The sequence below is a fragment of the Lygodium microphyllum genome, chromosome 14 (genome assembly GCF_053477565.2).
Source record: "Lygodium microphyllum isolate KBCC chromosome 14, Lygodium_microphyllum_v1.1.10, whole genome shotgun sequence".
Classification (NCBI taxonomy): Eukaryota; Viridiplantae; Streptophyta; class Polypodiopsida; order Schizaeales; family Lygodiaceae; genus Lygodium; species Lygodium microphyllum.
In genome coordinates, this window is record NC_141148.1 from 153,092,597 (window position 1) to 153,113,738 (window position 21,142).

The following is a 21,142-nucleotide window of genomic DNA, read 5'->3' on the forward strand; positions in this document are numbered from 1 at the left end:
AGTGCACAATGGAATGCGAGATATAAATGGAGCAGGAGCAATGTTGAGAGTGAGAGTGAGAGAATCCCAAGATGAGTGTACCGGTTAGTCTCGGTACACAAAGAATAAAATGTATTTATATGTTAGGATACAAATAAGGGTGTGTTCACACCCGTATAAGTTTATAAACGGAGATTAAGGGACTTTACACCCAACAATGAGAAGACATTTGCTCCTATATCCAAGTTGACGACCATTATATGTGATTGCTATGGCTGCACATTTTAGTTGGGATGTACATCAATTGGATATAAGGACAACATTTTTAAATGGAGATTTGGAAGAGGATGTGTATGGTGCACAACCTCTAGGCTTTTTGGTGTAAGGCTAAGAGTAGAAGGTTCACAAGATGAATAAAGCCTTGTATGGATGCATTTTTGATTGCATAGGGGTTCCAAAAGAGCCCAATTGAACTCGCCCTCTAGGTCAAGGAGGAGTTGGAGGGGGGGGGGGATTTGATCATTATCATTCTTTATGTAGATAAAATGCTGCTCACTGGACAAAATGAGAGAAAAATTGCAGTATACTTTTGATATGTCAGATATGGGGCTGATTCACTATTTTTCAGGGATTCAATTCATCCAAAATCAGAATGGTATTGTTATGTCTCAATCACAATATGTTCAGAAGTTGCTAGTTAGGTTTAACATGCAAAATTGTAAACCTATGAGCATACCTATGGAAACAAGAGTGATGCTTTCAGTGATCTATTAGATGTTGCTATTTATAGCACATCTTTGTGACCTAGTCATCAGAGGACTTAGGAGCCCCCATAGTAGAGAACTCGGCGAGAGGTCGGTGATACCTAGTCAACTTGACTTTCAAGTCATCCTTGGTTTTAAAGTCTTGGAGCTCATGGTCGTGTATCAGCTCAACAATAGTGGAAGCATTCCTAGCCTTGCATGAGTAGACAACCTTGTATGGAACAAGTGTGGGATTGGGTTGGGATTTCAACCCTTGTACAATATCCCATAAGTTCTGTGAGTTAAGGACATGTCTCATTAGATTAGACTAAGTAGTGTAGTTAGACCCATTAAAATGAGTCTTGTCAATGAAAGCATGCTTGACTGATGAGGAGGAAGAACCATGAGGTGTTGGATAGGTAAGAAGGATAGTGTGAATAAGGAGGAGGTGGATAGACAAAGATAGTTTGTGAGTGTCTAAAAGGGTGTCGATTGATGTGGAGATATTGGAACATGAATGTTTCCATAAGGTGCTAGTGGAAATGGAGGCATTGGGACATGTGAGCCCTATCCATATGTTGGCTAGGGTATACCGTATGACAAAAGGATAAGAAGACTCACTAGGTAATGCCATGGAGGCACACTCTGGTATTAGCTGATCCACACTTAGGAATGGTTGAGAGGGTGTCCCAAGTTTTGAGAAATTGGAAAGTGTGGGAAGGAAGGATGAGTTTCCATTAGGCGTACACTACCCGGTTGAGGAAAAGAAGAGTTCCTAAAGGTTGTGCCTAAGGGTGAAGGATCCCCTAGAGTGATGTACGGAGACATGTGAGATGCATTTAATGAATATGTGAATGAAGGTGTCTCACTTAATGAATATGTGAATGAAGGTGTAGTGGAAGAAGAGGGAGGAATGAGTGGGAGATTAAATAGATTTGTGGATGTAGTAAGTGGGAAATGTTTTATCCGTGAAATGCATTGAATTGAGATGAAGAAAGAGAGGATTCACCTACTTCAAAATGACCTTGAGATGAAGAAATTGAAGGAAAAGAAGAGCGAAAACCTGTTGGATGTAAAGTCCCTTCGTCTCCGTGTAAATAGTCTTATGGGTGTGAATACACCCTTATTGTACCTTGTATCCTAACATATAAATACATTCTTTTATTCTTTGTGTGCCATCACGAACTGGTACACCTATCTTTGCGTTCACTCCCTCTAACTCTCAGCTCTGCTCTGTAGCTCACGCTTTGATCTCACACTCCATTGCGCACTCTCCCCTTCAAACTGGTATCAGAGCACAGAGTGCACACTTCCCGAGGTCAAAGGTAGCTCGTGAACAGTCGGGACCAGGAAGGTAGGTCCAACGTGACCAACATGGACTAGCAAGATCATGCAGATGTGGGGCAGACAGTCGATGGGACTGTTGACTGACGGGCGCCGGGTGTAACTAACCAATGCACAGGAACTGTACGTGACGAAGACCAAGGAGATGGGCACTGTGGTGATCCAGGTCGAGCGAGCAGCTGACAACTAGGGTGGGCGAGAGCAGGCAATTGATGAGACTGTTGGGCGACAACTTTGCGACAGTCGACAGGCGATTGGACAACGGATAGATGGGCGACAGGCCAGCAGGGTTCCAGGAACGCGATTGATGGTTCACATGTTTGGCATGTGGAGCTGCTGACGTTGTCTAAGGGGCAAGTCAATGGACCTCATCACTCCCTTTTTTTAAAGTCACAAAAATTCATTTTTCTCCAAAATTCTCATTGAATTTTCCCTTGGCTTGACGGGGATTCGCGCGCATAAGCACAAAATTCAGATTTGTGCATATTTATGTCCAGAAATTTGGGGCTTTTTAGATTGAGTGCTGCTCATGCAAAATTGAGGCATCTGGGTTAGAAATTGTAGACATTGTGCGCATTTGAATTGGGGATTTCACTAAATTTACTGAAATTTTGCTCATTTGAGTGAAATTTCTCAACATTGGACCATAAAATTTGGGGCTTTTGCTGTATTGGTGAAATTTTGTTCAGCTGAGTATTGGCTAACATTGGTGCACAATTGGACCCGAGAAATTTGGGGCTTTTGTAAAATTTTGTGAAATTTTACTAATTTTGCCCGTTTTATGCTTTCGGGAACATGTATTAATGCAATCGGGGCAGATCGGTCAGTGAAGTTTTGGGGCTTTTGCTGAAATATGTGGATTTTGGCAAAGTTAAAGATAATGTGTGAAATGCAGTTTGGGAATATTGCTGAAGCAATCTTGTGGTTATGAGCAGAGTGATTTGAGCATTTTTATCTCCCGCTTGTGCGATTTTGGAGAAATTGCAGAGATTTCTTGGTGTTTTGGGTATCAGAAGATGATATGAGCACATACGTATGTAGTACACATGTTGGATAGCTCCTATTGAGTTGATGTATTGCTGACTATTCATGTTGCAGCAGTCTTAGTGATCATTTGCAGATCTGGGATTGGTGCAGATGTATTTTTGGTGATATTGCTGAAGTGGGAGTTACTTGGCATTGATGTATGCATTTAATGTATGCTGAAATTGCAGTCATACTGCTGAAAGTCATTCGTTCTACTGCTGTACATGTACTTGGACTGAATCTTGCTATTATTTGCTGAAAATTTGGGCTGAAATCAGCTGAATATTCAGCTCATTTTTTGCTGTCATAAATTGCAGCATTGAATTTCTGGTTTATTGCTGAAAAATGGCTGCAAATGCTTCTAGCAGCAGTGACACACTAAATCCCTATTTGAAATCAAGATGTTTGATGGCATTGGCTTTGACTTGTGGAAGGATAGGATGCAAGGCATTTTGTTTCTCAAGGATTGTGAAAATGCTCTCTTGAAGACTAAGCCTGCAGCTATGATAGATGTGGATTGGGCTAGACTTAATAAGAAGGCCATTGCATACATTAAGATGGCAGTGTTTGATGATGTACTTACAGACATCAAGTGTCTTGATATAGGTTATGCTATATGGGAAAAGCTTAAGGACAGTTATGGAAATACAACTCCTGTGAATCAAGTGCATCTTATGCGTAAACTTGTGAACATGGAGTTGGATGAGTCTAAGCCAGCATCTGAGCATTTGAGTGCTTTCACAGGGGTTTTGAGTCAGTTGCAGGACTCTGGTTTGGTGGCTTTCGATGATAAATTGAAAGCTATTTTCTTATTGATGACTTTGCTTGACAGCTAGGAATCTTTGGTTGTGTCACTTAGCAACAATCCTACTTTGACTTTTGATAGTGTAAGAGGTTCAATTCTTAATGAAGAAATCAGAAGAAAGTGTGGTGGTGAAAGGAGTGGCTTAGCTTACCATGTGAGAGGCAGGTCTGAAAAGAGGGGTAATGCAGCTAGTAAAGGGAAAAGCAGAAGCAAAAGCAAGGGCAAACAGTAGGATATCACATGCTATCAGTGTGGGCGTAAAGGGCATAAAAATCGTGATTGCCGGTACTTCAAGAAAGAGCAAGAAAGAAAGAAAAAGTAGGGTAAGTAAAAGAAGAATTATGAGAAAGATGATGACAGCTCTTCCTCAAAAGAAGTTGCAAAGGCAAATGTTGCATCTAGTGTGGTGATTGAAGAGCTTTCTAACACTGAAGAGATACTTGTTGTAGCCTCATGTAATGATGCAGACATTATGGTAGTAGTAGGTGATATGCACATCACCAAAAAGGAGGTAATTGATGCCTTACTTTCAGCTCATGATGGGCTGTCACAATCATGCATAGTGGACAGCGGTGTCTCCTTTTATGTTACCCCCTCTTTGGAGTCATTTTTTGAATACATTGCAGGTTGCCTAGGGAAGGTTTACTTGGGTAATAACTATACATGTGAGATAGAGGGTGTTGGCACCATTCACTTGGCTCTTGAAAATTGCCAAGAGCTGATTTTGCAGGATGTCAGATTTGTACTTGGCATAAAGAAACGTTTACTATCAGTTGGACAGCTTGATGCTAAAGGGTATTTTACTACCTTTGGTGGTGGATCTTGGAAGGTCCATAAGGGCTTTATGCTAATTGTTAAAGGCAGCAAAAGGGGGACTTTTTTATTACTTGCATTGTAAAGCATTACTTGGCAAGTTCTTGGCTGTGGTTGAAGTCCATTCACAAAGGGAGCTTTGGCACAAAAGATTTGGTCATATGAGCCAGAAAGGCCTTTAGGTTCTCTCCTCTTTAGGGAGATTTGATGTAAAAGGCTCTGGTCTCGAATTTTGTAATGATTGCTTATATGGAAAACATGTGAAGTCTCCTTATTACTCTGGTGTCATTAAGAAGTCTAATGCTCTTGACTTAGTACACTCCGATGTGTGCACTGTATCTGTTAATTCGTATGGGGGTGCACGCTACTTTGTTACTTTCATCGATGATTTCAGTAGAAAGTCATGGGTGTATGTACTTTAAAGCTAAAAGGAAGTGCTGGATGCTTTTAAAAAGTTTCATGCTTTTGTTACCACATAAAAAGGGCTTAAGTTGAAAGCCATAAGAACATATAATGGGGATGAGTATGTCTCAAATGAATTTAATAAGTTTTGTGAGATGCATGGCATTAAGAGGGAGTTGACAGTCCCTTATAATCTTGCATCAAATGGCATGGCTGAAGATTTAGTCGCACACTTTGTGAGAGGGTCAGATGCATGTTGTCCATAGCTAATCTCCCGTAGTAGTTTTGGGGAGAGGCTCTTAAAATTGTAGTTCATGTATGCAATCGCTCTTCCAATCTTGCATTGGAAAATGGCATTCTTGAAGATGTTTGGTTTGGCAAACTTGCTTCATATGACCATTTACATGTCTTTGGTTGTGATGCCTTTGTACATGTACCTGTAGAATAGAGGACTAAACTAGACATGAAATCCATCAAGGGCATCTTCATGGGATATGGAGATGAGGGAGAGATGGGCTATAGAGTTTGGCTTCCTCAGGGCAGGAATATTATACGCAGCCGAGACGTAGTATTTAATGAGGCAAAGTTGTTGAAAAATGGTATACATGGTGATCTTGACAAAAAGGAGGTCAAATTTCAGCATGAGCAGCCAGCCATTCAGCAGCCATTAATTGAAAATTCTGTCCCTTTTGATGCTGAAAATGAGCAGCAACCTATTGTGCTATGGCCAGAAGATCATGGACAGCAAATAGATGCACAATATGAAATAGGAAAGCAAGAAAAACATGCTGAAAACAGATTACAGCAGTAAGAAAATGCTGAAAATCAGTCACTTGGTGATGGTGTGCACATTCCTCAGGATGTAGGCCCATTGCCTGATAATACACATCATTGGGTAAGGTCTACAGGTGTCAGAAGGCAGCCACAGAGGTTTCAACCATCTTTGGATTGCATTTTGTTGATTGATGAGGGTGAGCCTTTGACATTTAAAGAGGCACAGTCATGTGAAAACAAGAGAAAGTGGGAGCTTGCTATGCAAGAAGAGATGAAGTCTCTATATGCAAATAACACATGGGAGCTTGTACCTTTGCCCAAGGATAGGAAAGCTATTCCTAATAAATGGGTTTACAAAGTGAAATGCATTGATGGGAAGCCCAAGTACACGGCACGGCTGGTTGCTAAGGGCTATACATAGAAGGAAGGCATAGACTTCCAAGAGGTCTTTTCACCAGTGGTGAAGATGACTACGCTCCGTGTTTTGTTTGCTCTCAATGCATCCTTGGATTTAGAGTTGGATCAGATGGATGTGAAGACTGCTTTTCTTCATGGTGACTTGGATGAAGAACTATACATGAAGCAACCAGAAGGATTTGTTATTCTAGGAAAAGAGCATTTGGTTTGTAAGCTGAAATGCAGCTAATATGGGCTGAAACAAGCCCCTAGACAATGGGTACAAGAAATTTGATACCTTTATGCTCAGCCATAGATTTAAACGCAGTCATGCAGACACTACTTATACACTAAAAAGGTTGATGATGGAAGCCTTATTTTGTTGGTTTTATATGTGGATGAGATGCTGATTGCAGGACAACATAAGAGTACTTTGAATGCTCTTAAAAGGCAGCTGAGTTTAGCCTTCTCCATGAAAGATTTTGGGGCAGCTGAACATATTTTGGGCATGCGCATTAAAAGAGAGAGAGGGCAGTGTTTGTTGTTTCTCTCACAGGGCAAGTACATCAGCAAAGTACTGGATAGGTTTAATATGGCTAATGCTAAGCCTCTTGGTGTGCCTTTACCGCCACATACAAAGCTTAGCAAATCTGATTGCCCTAAGGATGATGCAGCTGCTAGTACCATGAAGGGTATACCTTATGCATCAGCTTGTGGATCTTTGATGTATGCCATGGTTGCAACTTGCCCTGACATTGCTCATGCAGTGGGAGTTGTCAGCAGATTTATGTCTAATCTTGGCAAGCCACATTGGGAAGTAGTGAAATGTATCTTCAGATACTTGAAAGGTACACAAGAAAAGTGTATATGCTGTGGAAAGGGTACACCAGAGTTGCAAGGATTTTGTGATTCAGACATGGTAGGAGATCTTGACACTAGAAAATCTACCAGGGAGTATGTTTTTACTTTGGTTGGTGGAGCTATCTCTTGGTGTTCAAGATTGCAGAAAATTGTGGCATTGAGTACTACAGAGACTGAATATATTTCAGCCACACAAGCTTCTAAGGAAGCTATTTGGCTTGGCCGTTTGATCAACGATTTGGGTCTTTCTTCACGTACTCTAGTTCTTGGTTGTGATAGCCAGAGTGTAGCATGTCTGGCTAAGAATGCCGTGTTCCATGCATGTACCAAACACATAGATGTTCGGTATCACTTTATTTGACAGGTCCTGGATGATGGTCTTGTCACATTGACTAAGGTCAAAACCCAAGATAACCCTGCAGATGTTCTCACTAAGTATCTTGCAAAGGCTCAGCATGAGCATTGCATTTGTTTGGTGGGAGTTGGCTAGCGTAAAGGTACCACTTTGGGCCTTCAAGTGGGAGGTTGTTGGGTGTAAAGTCCCTTCGTCTCCGTGTAAATAGTCTTACAGGTGTGAACACACCCTTATTGTACCTTGTACCCTAACATATAAATACATTCTTTTATTCTTTGTGTGCCATCACGAACTGGTACACCTATCTCTGCGTTCACTCCCTCTAACTCTCAGCTCAGCTCTGCAGCTCATGCTTTGATCTCGCACTCCATTGCGCACTCTCCCCTTCAAAACTTACAAGTGGAGGAATTAATCTTTATACTCTTCACCTTTCTTAGAGTTCATAAATAAAAATCTATCTTCTTGAGGACTAATGAACCAATATCTTGACTGCATGGTTTCTTCTTCATGAGGATCACCAAAAATTTGCGAAAAAGAGGAAGTGAAATCAAAAGATTGAGAAGTATGAAATTGCGTACTTGGTATGGAAGTAAATGAGAGAAGAGATGTGAATGGCATAGATGAGAGTCAAGACTCGAGACTTATGAGTCAAGGCATCTTCCCTTACGCATTCTTTGTTCTCTTTGATGTCGAGCCTTCAAATCAAAGCTTAGGTATCTTCAGGGGGTGTACTTAGCTCTGATACCATGTAAAGAAATACTTGAGTAAAGAAGATTAACACCAAGTGTATGACAAAACATGATGATGAAGAGTAGAACTTGAATGTAAAGAGTAACTCAAAGATAATGAAAATGGCTGATGAAAACACAATATGCTAAGTGAATACAATGACCTTGAACCTTTGTGTCTCAGTGTGGATTGGAATTGAAGAGGGTATCATACTTGGAACGGATCCCCAATTGCAGCAGGCAGCCGCAGAAGGTAGTCAGCTACTGTAAATGTAGTTTATGAAGTCCAGACAGGCTGAAAACAGGCAGTGGCAGCAGGGCGGCCTGTGCAATGCTGAAAATGTGAATTGGGACAGGTCCAATGACTGCTGCAGTGAAAACACAGCACCTCTACTCATAGCAGCAGGAAGAGAGTGATGTTTGAGATGAGGGCGACAGCTTCAAACGCTTAATGCAGGTTTGTGCTGCACTGGAAAAGCTGGGTGACAGCTGTGGATGGTGACATCAACTCAGGGAAGAGTCGAGACCTGCACAATGAAAACGCAGCCCTGAAGGGCTGGTGACAGCTGCTGGATGTAAGGAACTGGCCAGAGATAGGCCTCCTGCAGCAAACACAGCTTGTAATAGGGTGCGGACAGGTTGCCAACAGATGGAGGTCAGATGGCTGCACCACAAGCTGAGTTATCCACCCCATAAAGGGGTTTGTGCAGTAGTGGAAGATAGCACCAACTGATGGAGAGTCAGAATCTGCAAATTAGGATTGACTGAATGGCTAGGCAGTGTCTCTATTTATAGATGTGGGTCCAACCAAAGTTTGGGTGTTTGCTTATTGGACACATAAACTTTGCAGCATTTTGAGTTTTGAAGCTGTTTAAAATAAGCTAATTAAGGTTTAAACTGAAATGCACCTTTTTTAGCTTAACATGCCATGAATGGAAGGTCATTGCCAACACCATTGCGTAGTAATTGCCCTAGATAGGGAGCTTATTTCTAGCATCATTGCCTCATACATTGGGACACCAAGGTGCATTGAGGCCATCAAGCAGCATATCCTGACCTTCAAGAACTTACTCGTATTTGGACATTGCCCTAGATAGGGAGCTTATTTCTAGCATCATTGCCTCATATTGAGATGGAGTGAACTCCAGGACTTTGCTCTAGATAGGGAGTTTATTTCTAGCACCATTGCCTCATACATTGGGACACCAAGGTGCATTGAGGCCATCGAGGAGCATATCCTGGCCTTCAAGAACTTAATTGTATTTGGACAGAGACTCTTTATCAATTAGAGGTGACTGGGAGAAATTAAAAGGTGACTGAAAGCAGAGAAGGTAAAAGGTTTTGCATCATTGGATGCTAGATCAGGTTTTTAATACTTTAAACAGCTCTCGTGCCTAAGTTGCTTCTAGCTTTGGAAGATATCTCGTTACATTTTTTATGCATGATTCTTTTGTTGATGAGGTGTTTTTAATAGGATTGTCTTTTCAAGAGAAAAAAGTAGATCTCAAGTTGTCCATATGAATTGCAACTAGTTCCTTGCCTGACTGGCCCCCACTTTTAACTCCTGTGATTGGTATAAAACTAGTTTTGCAGATCGTCCAGGTTTGGAAGTGCCCCTTTCTCGACAGGAGAAAGATATGGAAAAGGAACGTATATTAAACTGTTTCAATGAGGTGATTTGTCTCACATTTGGTTGCTTGTCTTTTCTGCTAATTAGTTGTAAAACTCAAGAGCTATTTGCTTTATCTTATTGTGTAGAGGGTGCAATCCTTGAACTGGTTACCTGCAAACATGCTACCAGATGGAACTGTTGAGAATTGGCTGAAATGCCAAAGCATCATTAAGGCAGCATATAAAGATTCAGATGGCAAGAAGCATAGTGAGGTCAAGTGTGGAAAGTGGAGAAGGTAGTAATAGACATGTTTCCGACGCATGTTTAAGTGCTGTGTTATAGTCGAAAGTGTAGTTTGCAGTCATATGTATTAGTAGCTTTCATAGAATACTCATTTGATGTTTGAATTCAGGGCTCCACTTGATGCCAGGCAATCAGATAATTGGGAATGCTTTTGTGTTATGGCATGGGATCCGTTGCGTGCAGATTGTGCTGTGCCTCAAGTAAGTACCTATGTGTATCTTTGACGGCTTCAAGCCCTTACTGCTCCAGCTAATTACCAATCAGTCTGAACAGCAGACAATGTAAAGAGGCTGAAGACATGGGATGTTCTTTTAAGCAGTAACCGGTTCTATTATTAGTCATATAGTGACAGTGACACTATCAACATCTGCAGAACTGTTTTATGTGCAAAAGTCTTCAAAGTCAAGATCGTTTTTACTCTTAAATGGTTGAGAGAACTCTTTAATTTTGGAATAGGAATAACGAGTGCCTTTGTGATTGATTGAATAGGAAAGTAGCACGTAAGACCAATAGCAGAACAAGGTGGAGTTTGCGTTCTTCTTTTCCTTTTTTTTGTATATGGTGATACATGTCAGGGAGCATACAGGGTCATGTATCAAAGTAGCCAGTAGAGACAATGGGACTGAAGTCATGTGGGATCAGATTAATGCCACTGGATCGAGACACAAACTTTATAAATTGCTGCATGCGACTTTCCATTAAAATGTGCACAACATGTACTCTTTCACCACAAAGCTACAATTGGACTTCTTGAGATCAAATAGCGAACAGAGATCCTTCTGACAGATAGGAGGATCCTTCTCAAAGGACTTCAAACATTGCATGCACTCTTCAGGTTCTTGCTTGTCTGTTAGATTGTCTGTACTCCCACAGGACAAGCAGGCTGAAGGAGGCATGGCTAGATATCTTCAGATCAGTCATCATGGCAAGCAGGCTGGAGGAGGTCTAGTTTGATCTTTTCAGATCAGCCATTATGGTAGATAGAAGATCCCTATTGGATTTGGGACCTTTCCATAACCTGGCTTTTGTAACAGGCAAACTGGATGACATTTCCTCAGGACCTCCATATCAGTCGACAGTCATCACAGCAGCTGAAAGAGCCCTTTTGGATTTGGGAGCAGTCCACAACCTGACTACATATAACAGCCTAGCCAAATGGCCTGGTTTGGGATCAAAGCATAAACTGATTGTGCATATAATGTTCTTCACTATGCAGGTCCACAAATACCTTGGATGTCAATCACATGAGACCATTGGTTGATTTGGCAGTGTGGAAGTCCACAATTTCCTTCACCTTCATTGGCCATTGGGAGCAGATGACACTTACGTTACCTACAGCAAGCTCACATCTAAGGATCTCAATCCATGCCTTGGCTACAACTATTGTATACTTCACTCTTGTTGGCAATGAAGCAGCCCGAACTTCATAATCTTGTATAGCTGTGGTGCTATTAGTGATTCAGGAGCATTACTATAAAAAACGACAATTATGAGTAGAATGAATGGACAGGCTTCTACTGTACCCTTGTGAGGACTACTAGGCCAAAAGGGAAATATTCTTTTTAAGTACTCCTTCCTGAGACCTGTTGGGTTAAGATGGCCAAGGAAGGAATAAGATAGCCCAGGGTCTGGGAAATGTTTTCTTTTGAACTATACATAAGTCCTCCTCACTATGTACTCTTGAAGGGGCTGTTTCTTCTCAGTCAGTTCTGATAAAGCTCTTAGGAAATTTGAAAAACGAATTTTTGGTCCAAGAGAGTTTTCCAAATGCTTGCTTATAGTGTTTGATTATGCTTAGATTTTAGAATTTGTCCACTGATCCTGTTAAGCAGCTGCTGATTACCTCCTCAGTAGGGGTAGGACTTACTTCGAACATGTGAAAGGAGATTAGATAACTTGCTACCATTCATACAACATGTTATCGAGTTTTTCCAAGTAGGAAGGCTAAGAGAAAGAAGTAAAGAACCTAACTCCCTTCGTCATATGTAAACTGATACATATAGGCATCCTCTCAGGCCAGTTTAACAACTGAATACCCAAGGCATACAAGGCTATCAATTTGATTTGTAGTTCTCTTCTCAATATTCGATAGACATGCTTGATAGCATTTTAGATTCTCTTGCTCATGAATGGATAGAGTTTGGCTGTAGAAAATGGCATGATGCTCTTGTATTGCATCTTCCAAGGATAATTAACAACACAATTGCTTTTTTGTCACTCAAAATAGTAACTTGCAGCATATCCCATCCTATGAAGCTCTCATTTCTTTGCCCAATTCTTCTAGGGTCCTTAATGGCGCTTTGAAGCTTGAACGTAAGCAAAAGTCTCAAATATCTTCTGCAATAGGAGCATAGTCCCAGGAAAACTGTGTATTATATAGACATTAGGACAAGCCACGCCACATCAGTTTTTTCCTTATTGAAACATCTTGGTGGTAGTAGTCACTAGTTCAAAATCCCAATGCATGAAAGAAAAAGACCAGATGGGTCAACAACTCCCGGACTATTCGCTCAAGGGAGATGTCTAGTACAAGGCTAATAAATTAACTAGTTTGAGAGTCTATAATGTCAAAGGGTATTCTTTAATGTCAAAAGGTGCCAAATTCCCAAGTGTGTATGAAGGCCTCGTGCCTCGTGCTGGTATGCTCTGAATCACTCTATATTGAGGGTTTCTAAAGTAGGGGTGTGCCATTGCTCTATAGCCTCACTGCATTTGTTGTCTAAATATACTAAGAAATGAGACAACCAGTGAGCTCCCATGCCGCCTCCCCCAATGTTGGCCACATGATGCATCATATGGATGTGCATCAACATGCTCTACCTCTCCCTTTCACAATCATCCCTCTTTGGCTCAAGGATATGAGAGGACCATCACTCCACTACTAAAGGACATGGACATCCTCACTCCTTGCCAAAGCATGCACCATAGGAAAATAAGTGTCGTTGTAGAGGAGATCAGAGAATGCTGCAACTCTCACGTGCAAACCCAATGATGCCGATCTAGCCTAGCCATGCCATATGAGAAGTTGGCTTCCGTCCTTGACAAGGGGAGCATCATCAGAGTTAGTCTGAGAGGTCAAGGGTCAATGTAGCAGCCACGTGTCCATCAACCGAACAGAACTAGCCATGCCACCAAAGAACTTGGTGACCCTCTTGCATCAATCACCATTATATATCGGTTTGAGTGACCAACACTGGAGGAGCATGACACCAACTCATCTATGTAGTGTAGGGATGTGGCCACCAAAGTCATCTGAAACCAGCCACCAAGAAAAGTCAAAGCAACACTCTGGAAACCATCATCCTCCAGAGAAGCATATAAAAGCACCATATTCATTTTGAATCCATGAAGATTGGAAGATAGTCTAAGTAGAAGGTGAAGAACTATGGCCAAGAACCAATATCTAAGTGCTAAGTAGTCTCCATGCTTGAAAAGGAAGCCTCAAAAGAATAAGGTTAGGCAGTGATGAGAATCTCAAGCCAATTAGAAAGAACTAGCATAGAGAATAACCGCGATAAGCAAGATAATAATAGAGAATATATATACTTGGGGCACTTGCGGTCAATCAGCCTGAGCAACGCAAGAGCTCATCAATCAGCTCATAGTTCAATCAGACAAGCAATCAAAAAGCATAGAGATGGGCACTATAATGGGTCGCATGTAGTGACAGGTCACAATAAGCAACACGTGAGATCCTCTCTTCAGCTAAGAAGGCAAAATGCAAGTGTAAAAATTGCAGATCAGCAACAAAAGGCAAGGTTTACCAGCAGCAGGAGCAGTCAGCCCATAACTGCAACTTGCAAGGGTACATCATTGTGCTACAGCAGAAAAACAGTAAATGCAGGGTTCATCATTGTACTTCAGCAGAAAAACATATTGCCTGCTGTAGAAAAGGTTTTGCCCAGCACTTGGACAGGCTTTCCTGTGTGTAGAAGAGTGGAGGAGTAGCAAAATGCAGAGATCGCAGACCTGTAGTCTGCATAAACATAGCGGCAAGATTACTAAAACCAAAATTTCTAGCTAGACAATAAACAGAAGCAAGAAAATACAAAATCATAAACTCTGACACAATGAATAGTGAAGAAGAGCACAAGAATTCAAAAGAGTGGATGATGAACTGGCAATGGAATCCACAATAGAAATCATGAGATGTAATACACAATACCACATAGGGTGACTAATAGTGCCTCATTGCTATTGCTAATGCACACAGGATCACATTAATGAACAAAGAACTTTAGTATGGTGAGCAGACTAAGGTATAGGTTTAACAAATTATTGAAGCCCTTACCCTATATTGATCATAAAGCTTTCGAGATCTTGAGTATTCCCCCAAAATTGTCCAAAAATGAGAAAAACCAAATGTGAAGTGGAATATGAAGCACATTGCAAATACTTGACCCTATCCGACATCAAGAGAATCATAGCTTTTTGCCAGGGTTGTCTCCCTACGTAGTACGGACTGATCCATACAGTACGATCTATACTGTATGGGTACGGTACGTATCTGTACGATTTAGTACGAAAAAATAGGCTCTTTTTGGCCACTCTCCTTCAAGTCTACAACTTTCTTTTTTTCTTTCTCCTTTTTTTTTCTTCTTTCTTTCTTATTTCTCCCCCAAGCCTCTCTCTCTCTCTCAAGCTTCTCACACTCTCTTTTTCTCTCAAGCCTCTCCTCTCTCTCTCTCTCTCTCTCTCTCGCCTCTTCCTCTCTCTCAACCATAGTTGTACTAGTACCACGTACAAAAGGTTTGATACTATACCATACTTTAGTTACCATACCTTACGTATTAGTACCATAAGGTACCAACTTAATGGATACATCTTTCCCATTTGAAAAGCACTTTGGAACGAGCTAAATGCTCCTTATATTAATATGATTCTCCCATGAGATTAGGTTATTTGAGATTCAAACAATTTCTCTCAACCTTCTCTCTCTTAAGCCCACACTTCTCTTATTTGTGTGACCATTCATGTATGATGTATCCACTCCCATCTATGTGGTTATAAGTTTTAGGTAGCAGTAGCGCATGTAGCATTAGGTTTTGGCATGTTACCCTCAAGTACTCATCTTATGTACTCTAATAGCATTGCTATTTAGACTTGAAATATCTATTCTATTATCTTTAGTCCAAAATATTCAAGTTATTTTTTTTGTACTAATATCGTACCGCACCTTATAAAATCTTAAGGTACCATTTAGTATCGTATTTTATCATACCGTACCGTATCGTACCTTTTGTACTTGACAACTATGCTTTTTGCAAAGGTAAACTTACCAACACTGAAAGGAAGGACAAGTGGCCCATCTTTGAGTTGGAAAGAAACCCTAAAGATGAGAGTTAGAAATTAGAATAGTTCATCATATCGCATTATTGAATGAGAAAAACAAATGATATAATGGAATAGGAACACCATTGCTATATTCATTGGCACAATGAATACACAAATATATTAGATCACATTGTGGTTAAAGTGGCATTGCCAATTGGTAGATTCCAAGAGATATAACTATTTATGCATGATTGAACTTGCAATCCCTACTCAACCATAACAGAAACCAAATTCTTTTGTTTGAAGCTGCTCTTCGGATAAGACCACATGCAAGGTGTATGATTGTGTGCACATGTGGGTCATGTAGCATCAAATTAGAGGTTTCCATTGCATGTTAATTCTCAGATCATCTATGGAAGGCTGTTGGTCGATGAAAAAACGGGGGGGGGGGGAACACTGCTATAGAGAAAGGAAAGCGGGAAATAAGCTGGGAGGGAATGGTGGGCAACGGGAAGAGGATCAATGGCTGTGATCAAAGGGCTAGGCAGGGAGGGGTGGAGATACAGTTGCAGAATGCGTGTAGGTGGAGCCGCAGGCACAGCAGGCTGGCCTTTGGTGACAGGGGGTGCAGCAGGTGTAGGTGCAGCAGTTGGAGCTGTAGGTGACAACAAGGGACACATGTTAGGTGACAGGGGGAATGAGAGATGGGTGAAAGGGGAGATCTCTGGCAAAGGAGGTGTGAAGGTAGTGACTGCACATCTTGCAAAGATTTTGTGGAAGTTTGGTGGGATGCCACTATTGATCATAGCTTCAAACAGTTGAAGGAAATGCTTACCTCAGCCCCCATCCTCGTATGCCTTGATTTCTTCAAGATGTTTACCATTCAGTGTGATGTGAGTGGCAGGGGTATTAGTGCAGTCTTGCTTCAAGAGCTGTCAAAAGATGACGTACCAGCGAGACGGTAGGGTTTGTGGAGAGGAACACGGAGTAAACTTGGCAAACATGGAGAAGAGAAGAGAAGAGAAGAGAGAAGAAACTTTGATGAATGGAATGATGAATCATGGAGTGATTGTGATACAAGGAAACAAGGGTGCCGTAGCACAAGGAAGATGGTGAAGATAGCCATGAACCACGAACCGCAATGTCCTCCTGAAGGGGTGTGAGGGTAGTGGAGAGGCTGGAGAGAAGAGATGACGGACTAAATGAATCAGCCGTAGTGAATGAATGAGAGAGTGGCCTATAAATAGGCATAGTCAGTCTAGGATGGCGCCCCTTTTTGGGACTGCAAACCCTAAACGCAAAACACAGAAATACAAAAACGTAAATCGCGGGTGAAGGGTTTCTCAACAAGAGCATGGTGTGATTGCTTTTGAGAGCCGCAAGCTTGATGACAAGGAGATGCAAATGAATGTATATGACCGGGAGATGTTGGCCATCCTCCATGCTATTTAGAAATGGCACCACTATTTGTATGGAAACCGCTTTCAAGTAAAGAGTGACCATTGAGTCCTCTAGTACTTCTTGGCTCAATCTACTTTAACCCGAAGCAAAGGAGATGGGTGGCGACATTGTAAAACTATGATTTTGACATTTTTCACACTTGGGGCAAAGATAATATCGTGGTTAATTCACTCTCTTTGTGGGGGCAGGGGGGGGGGGGCACTCATTATGTCAACTATTTTGCACATACTGAATAGATATTTTATTTTAGCTGCATGGGAAAAATTTAGTATACTCTCTCCACCCCTACTCCAATGTATGCTAAAGGTCAGGGACAGGCTCATCACGTCCTCAGCTAGATGCACATATTGAATAAATAAGCTGAACTGTATTCCATTTTAGCTGCACAAGCAAAATTTATCATATTCTTTTTTTTTGTAATAAAATTTAGCATATTCTGTCTCCACCCGTATTCCAATGTATGAGACTGAGTTATGCTAAGGTTGATCCATAAACTAGATCACATTTATAAGCAGTTTTCTGGTCTGTGTTGTAGGAGCTTCCAAATGAAGAAATCTTCAGGCGGATTCATACCAAACCAGATGATCAAGCCTCTGAGGTGGTTTTTGGTCATTTTGTACTGTAGTGTTCACAATTGCATTTATCACTAGGACTATCTAATATCTAGAGCAAATACACAGGTCTCGAACAAACACATTTCGTGAATACTGGAGGATGCACCTCAGTAAAAGCTATGTAAGGTTGACAACGGTAATTTTCTGTTGCCATGTCTCTAGCAGCTTGTAGATACTGTAGAACTTTTCCTTTTTCTTGGTTTGCTCAGTAACCTGAATAATGTAATTTGCTTGCTTTGCTAAGAATTTCCTGTACACTTTTACTGTCATGGACCCTTCCAATGTATGTATGATCAACATTTACAACGCTGGTGCCTTTTGCCTCTTAACAAGATTGTGGCTCAATGCTCTTTTAAATTCTTTCAACACTTACAAACAAGGTTTTGTCAGATCATGGAAGCAGACCTGTAAGGCTCGAGAGTTGCAATTTGAACTACCCATCCACTGTTTCACATAAATTTTTAAGTCGATGAAATCTCACCATCATATGCAACTAGCCTGGCAGATGCGAATTGGAACAACACAAAGTTGGCCTTTAATGATAAGTATGTTATAGTGGTCTCTTTGGTCTTGCCTTGTTTTTCTCACTGACAAAGACAACATAATTTATAGATACAATGTTACTGGCTGTAACATTTCAGGCATATGTTGTGTTGCAAAGGTGCTGATGGATGGCAAAACAGGGGTGGTGTTCAAAGGTGTCCAGGGAGGCCTGGGCTGAGTTGATGCTGCTTCTTTTGACCTCTAGTTTCTCCATTGAGAAACAGATTGCAGATGAAGAGTGTACCGTTTATTGTGATATGGAATTTTACTAGAGGTTCTTGTTTAAAAAAAGCAAGAACCCTAGTATTGAGAAATGATGTAATTTATGAGAGATTCTTGCAATGGCTCCGGAATAATTTCTCAATTTGGCAAAAATATTTTTGAAATGTGTTTTTGGGGTATCGTTGCTTCAATTGAATTGCAAAGTGCACAGGCACATCGGTTGGACTTCACATCTTGAGTACCATTTTGCAAACTTTGAAAAGGACCCTCTATTCTTGAACTTTTGGAATAAAGCTTCTTGAGATCCTCAAAATGGTAGTTAGTTCTTGAAATAACCTTCGTGTGGTGCCAATTACTCATGTACATCCCTAATTTTCCCATTGAAATCTGCTATCATAACATTATGGCCTTTCTTGTAATGACTTGAGCAACATCAATTGTGATTTTGTTGAGTTTTACATGTGCACACTTGGTCACACGCGCGCGCACACGCACACACACACACACACACACACACATTGATGAGCTCACACCAACACAACCTAGCAAGAATGGGTGAAATAGCCAAGATGAAGGCAACTAGGAAAGAGGGCAAATGGATAGTTTATCAAAATGGTGAAGCCATCATAGAAGAGTTTAAAAAGCCTAAGCATTAGAGTACTTTAGGGTCATTACCTTACATAGTAATACTTTTAGCCTCTTCTAGATTCGTCGAAGCCTTGCTTAGAGAGCATATTTTTTTATAGAGTAGGTTTCAAGTTGCTATTGAGAGATGTAGTAGAGGCAAGGTATATGATCATGATGGATTAATAGCTAAGCACTTGATTCTCGCTAAGGTCTTGGTGGTATGATGGATTAGGCTTTTTAAACTCTTCTATGATAGTGAAGCCATCATAGAGGAGTTTAAAAAGCCTAAGCATTAGAGTACTTTAGGGTCATTACCTTATATAGTAGCACTTTCAGTCTCCTCTCCTAGATTCACCAAATCCTTGCCTAGAGAGTATGTTTTTTACAAAGAGTAGGGTTCAATATGCTATTGAGAGACGTAGTAGAGGCAAGGCATATGATCATGATGAATTAGTAGCTAAGTACTTGATTCATGCTAAGGTCTTGGTGGCATGACTAGTAGCTCACATATTTAACAATGCCATGCGTGAAGGTATCCTAGAGAGTTGGGAGCACAAACACTATTATGCCTATCCTCAAGTTGGATGATCCTACTCTATCAAAATAACTACTATTACATTATTATGGTTGAGGATCAATTGACACTTGGCTCTCTCTTCTTTTATACATAGATGACAATGTATTGGTAGTTGGCTCTCCACATGGGTTGCAAAGATATACAAATGCACTACGCTTTTATTGAGTAGACAGTAGCAAGATTTCAGTGAACCTTGGTAATCCAAGGTTATGGTATTTAGTGTTACACCATAGTGGGTTTGGAAACTAGCACCTAGGTTCACATATGGGTGGGAGAAGTTGGGAGTGTGGATTCTTCTATATGCTTGGGAGTCTTGTTTACATGTTCCACTTTCTCTATGAGAGGCAACAGAGACTAGACTAGTAGGGCAATGCACAACACTAGATAGGTTTACGAGGATGTGCTCACAATTACAATTTTGGGAATCTTGCACTATGTTGTTTCTCTTTGATGTATTGGTTACATTCATATTACTCTATGGAGTAAAGATAAGAGGGCTTAGTCTTGATCATAATAGTAGTCAATCAAGTCACACTTATGATGGATGGAGGTCAATGGAGAGCCATTGTATCCATGATCTCCAGGATGATTAGATGGAAGGCCTTAGTCTCGCATGAGATCATCAAAGTTGATTTAGCGATCACACTGATTATAGTAGAGATCCCCATCCAATTAGTCACATATATACATAGCTTATAGGACCTACTTAGGCATACATATACACGATTGGCTCAAGCCGTCTCGATAGCTTGCTAGAGAGGGTGATACTTCCTGTTGGTATGCATGAATGTCAACCTCGTTTGAGCTGCATGGCTTTAGTATGGACTAGCTATTCCCTTCTAATATTCCCTTGATGTATCATCTCTTGTTTTGAGTTGCTCAAAGATTGGCAGTGTATTAGGATGGATCTTACCCAGTTTGATGTTTAAACATGGTTGGCACTAGTGCAAGAGTTAGGGATGAAGATGACTTTCTACACAGAGCATCTTTTCCATACTACAAATGATGGATTTATTGCTTGCCTAAGATACATGGACATCCACCTTTCACATGGGATGGGACATACTATTGGCTAGTTGCGCACATCTTTACATTAGTTAGAGATTGAGGTTGGCATATATAGATCCATATCACGAAAGGAGCGTATATGTTAGATATGCCAACTAGAATTGGAGACAAAGAACACTATATTTATAAGGAGCGCATATGTTAGATATGCCAACTAGACTCGGAGACAAAGAATATTATAGTTGGTCAGTATACTATTTGAGATTCTAGGCCATTTCCATTCTCTCTTTAGAGACAAATTTGGACCACTATCTAGAGTCATGGATTTTACTGATCAACATTGACCTTGGCCTCTTTCTTCTTGAGATATAATGGCTTTAGCACAGTTACAATCTTGATCCACACGTGGGAGGACTATTGAGAGAACTCTGATACTGCAATAGTTTACATATACATGAGGGATATTGATTAATCAAGTCCTCAGGTTGGCCTCAATGCAGAGAATAAGGAACAATTGATTAACTTGTCGAAGGAATACTAGGGCATTTTAGCCTAGAGATTTGGATATCCTAGACTCCTTTTGCGACTCCATTGGAAATATTTTCCAAATGGTACTTTTTCCCTATCTTTCAAATACTTCGTATACTTCCCAATAAATTATTGGGGGTCCTCTTA

At 40.8% G+C, this 21,142-nt stretch overlaps 1 protein-coding gene across 1 annotated transcript in view; it reads left to right on the top strand.

Annotated features, from left to right (window-relative positions):
* The window catches only part of LOC148026253 (uncharacterized), a 107,021-nt gene extending 88,478 nt beyond the window's left edge, over positions 1–18,543 (top strand). Inside the window, exons 4-10 of the mRNA XM_087692232.1 lie at positions 9,812–9,899; positions 9,985–10,133; positions 10,251–10,341; positions 17,412–17,474; positions 17,557–17,626; positions 17,881–18,035; positions 18,132–18,543. Of these exons, the coding sequence (XP_087548358.1) occupies positions 9,812–9,899; positions 9,985–10,133; positions 10,251–10,341; positions 17,412–17,474; positions 17,557–17,580 (415 nt within the window). The 3' untranslated portion in view covers positions 17,581–17,626; positions 17,881–18,035; positions 18,132–18,543. The remainder of the gene's footprint in view (positions 1–9,811; positions 9,900–9,984; positions 10,134–10,250; positions 10,342–17,411; positions 17,475–17,556; positions 17,627–17,880; positions 18,036–18,131) is intronic.
* Positions 18,544–21,142: the final 2,599 nt, after the last annotated feature.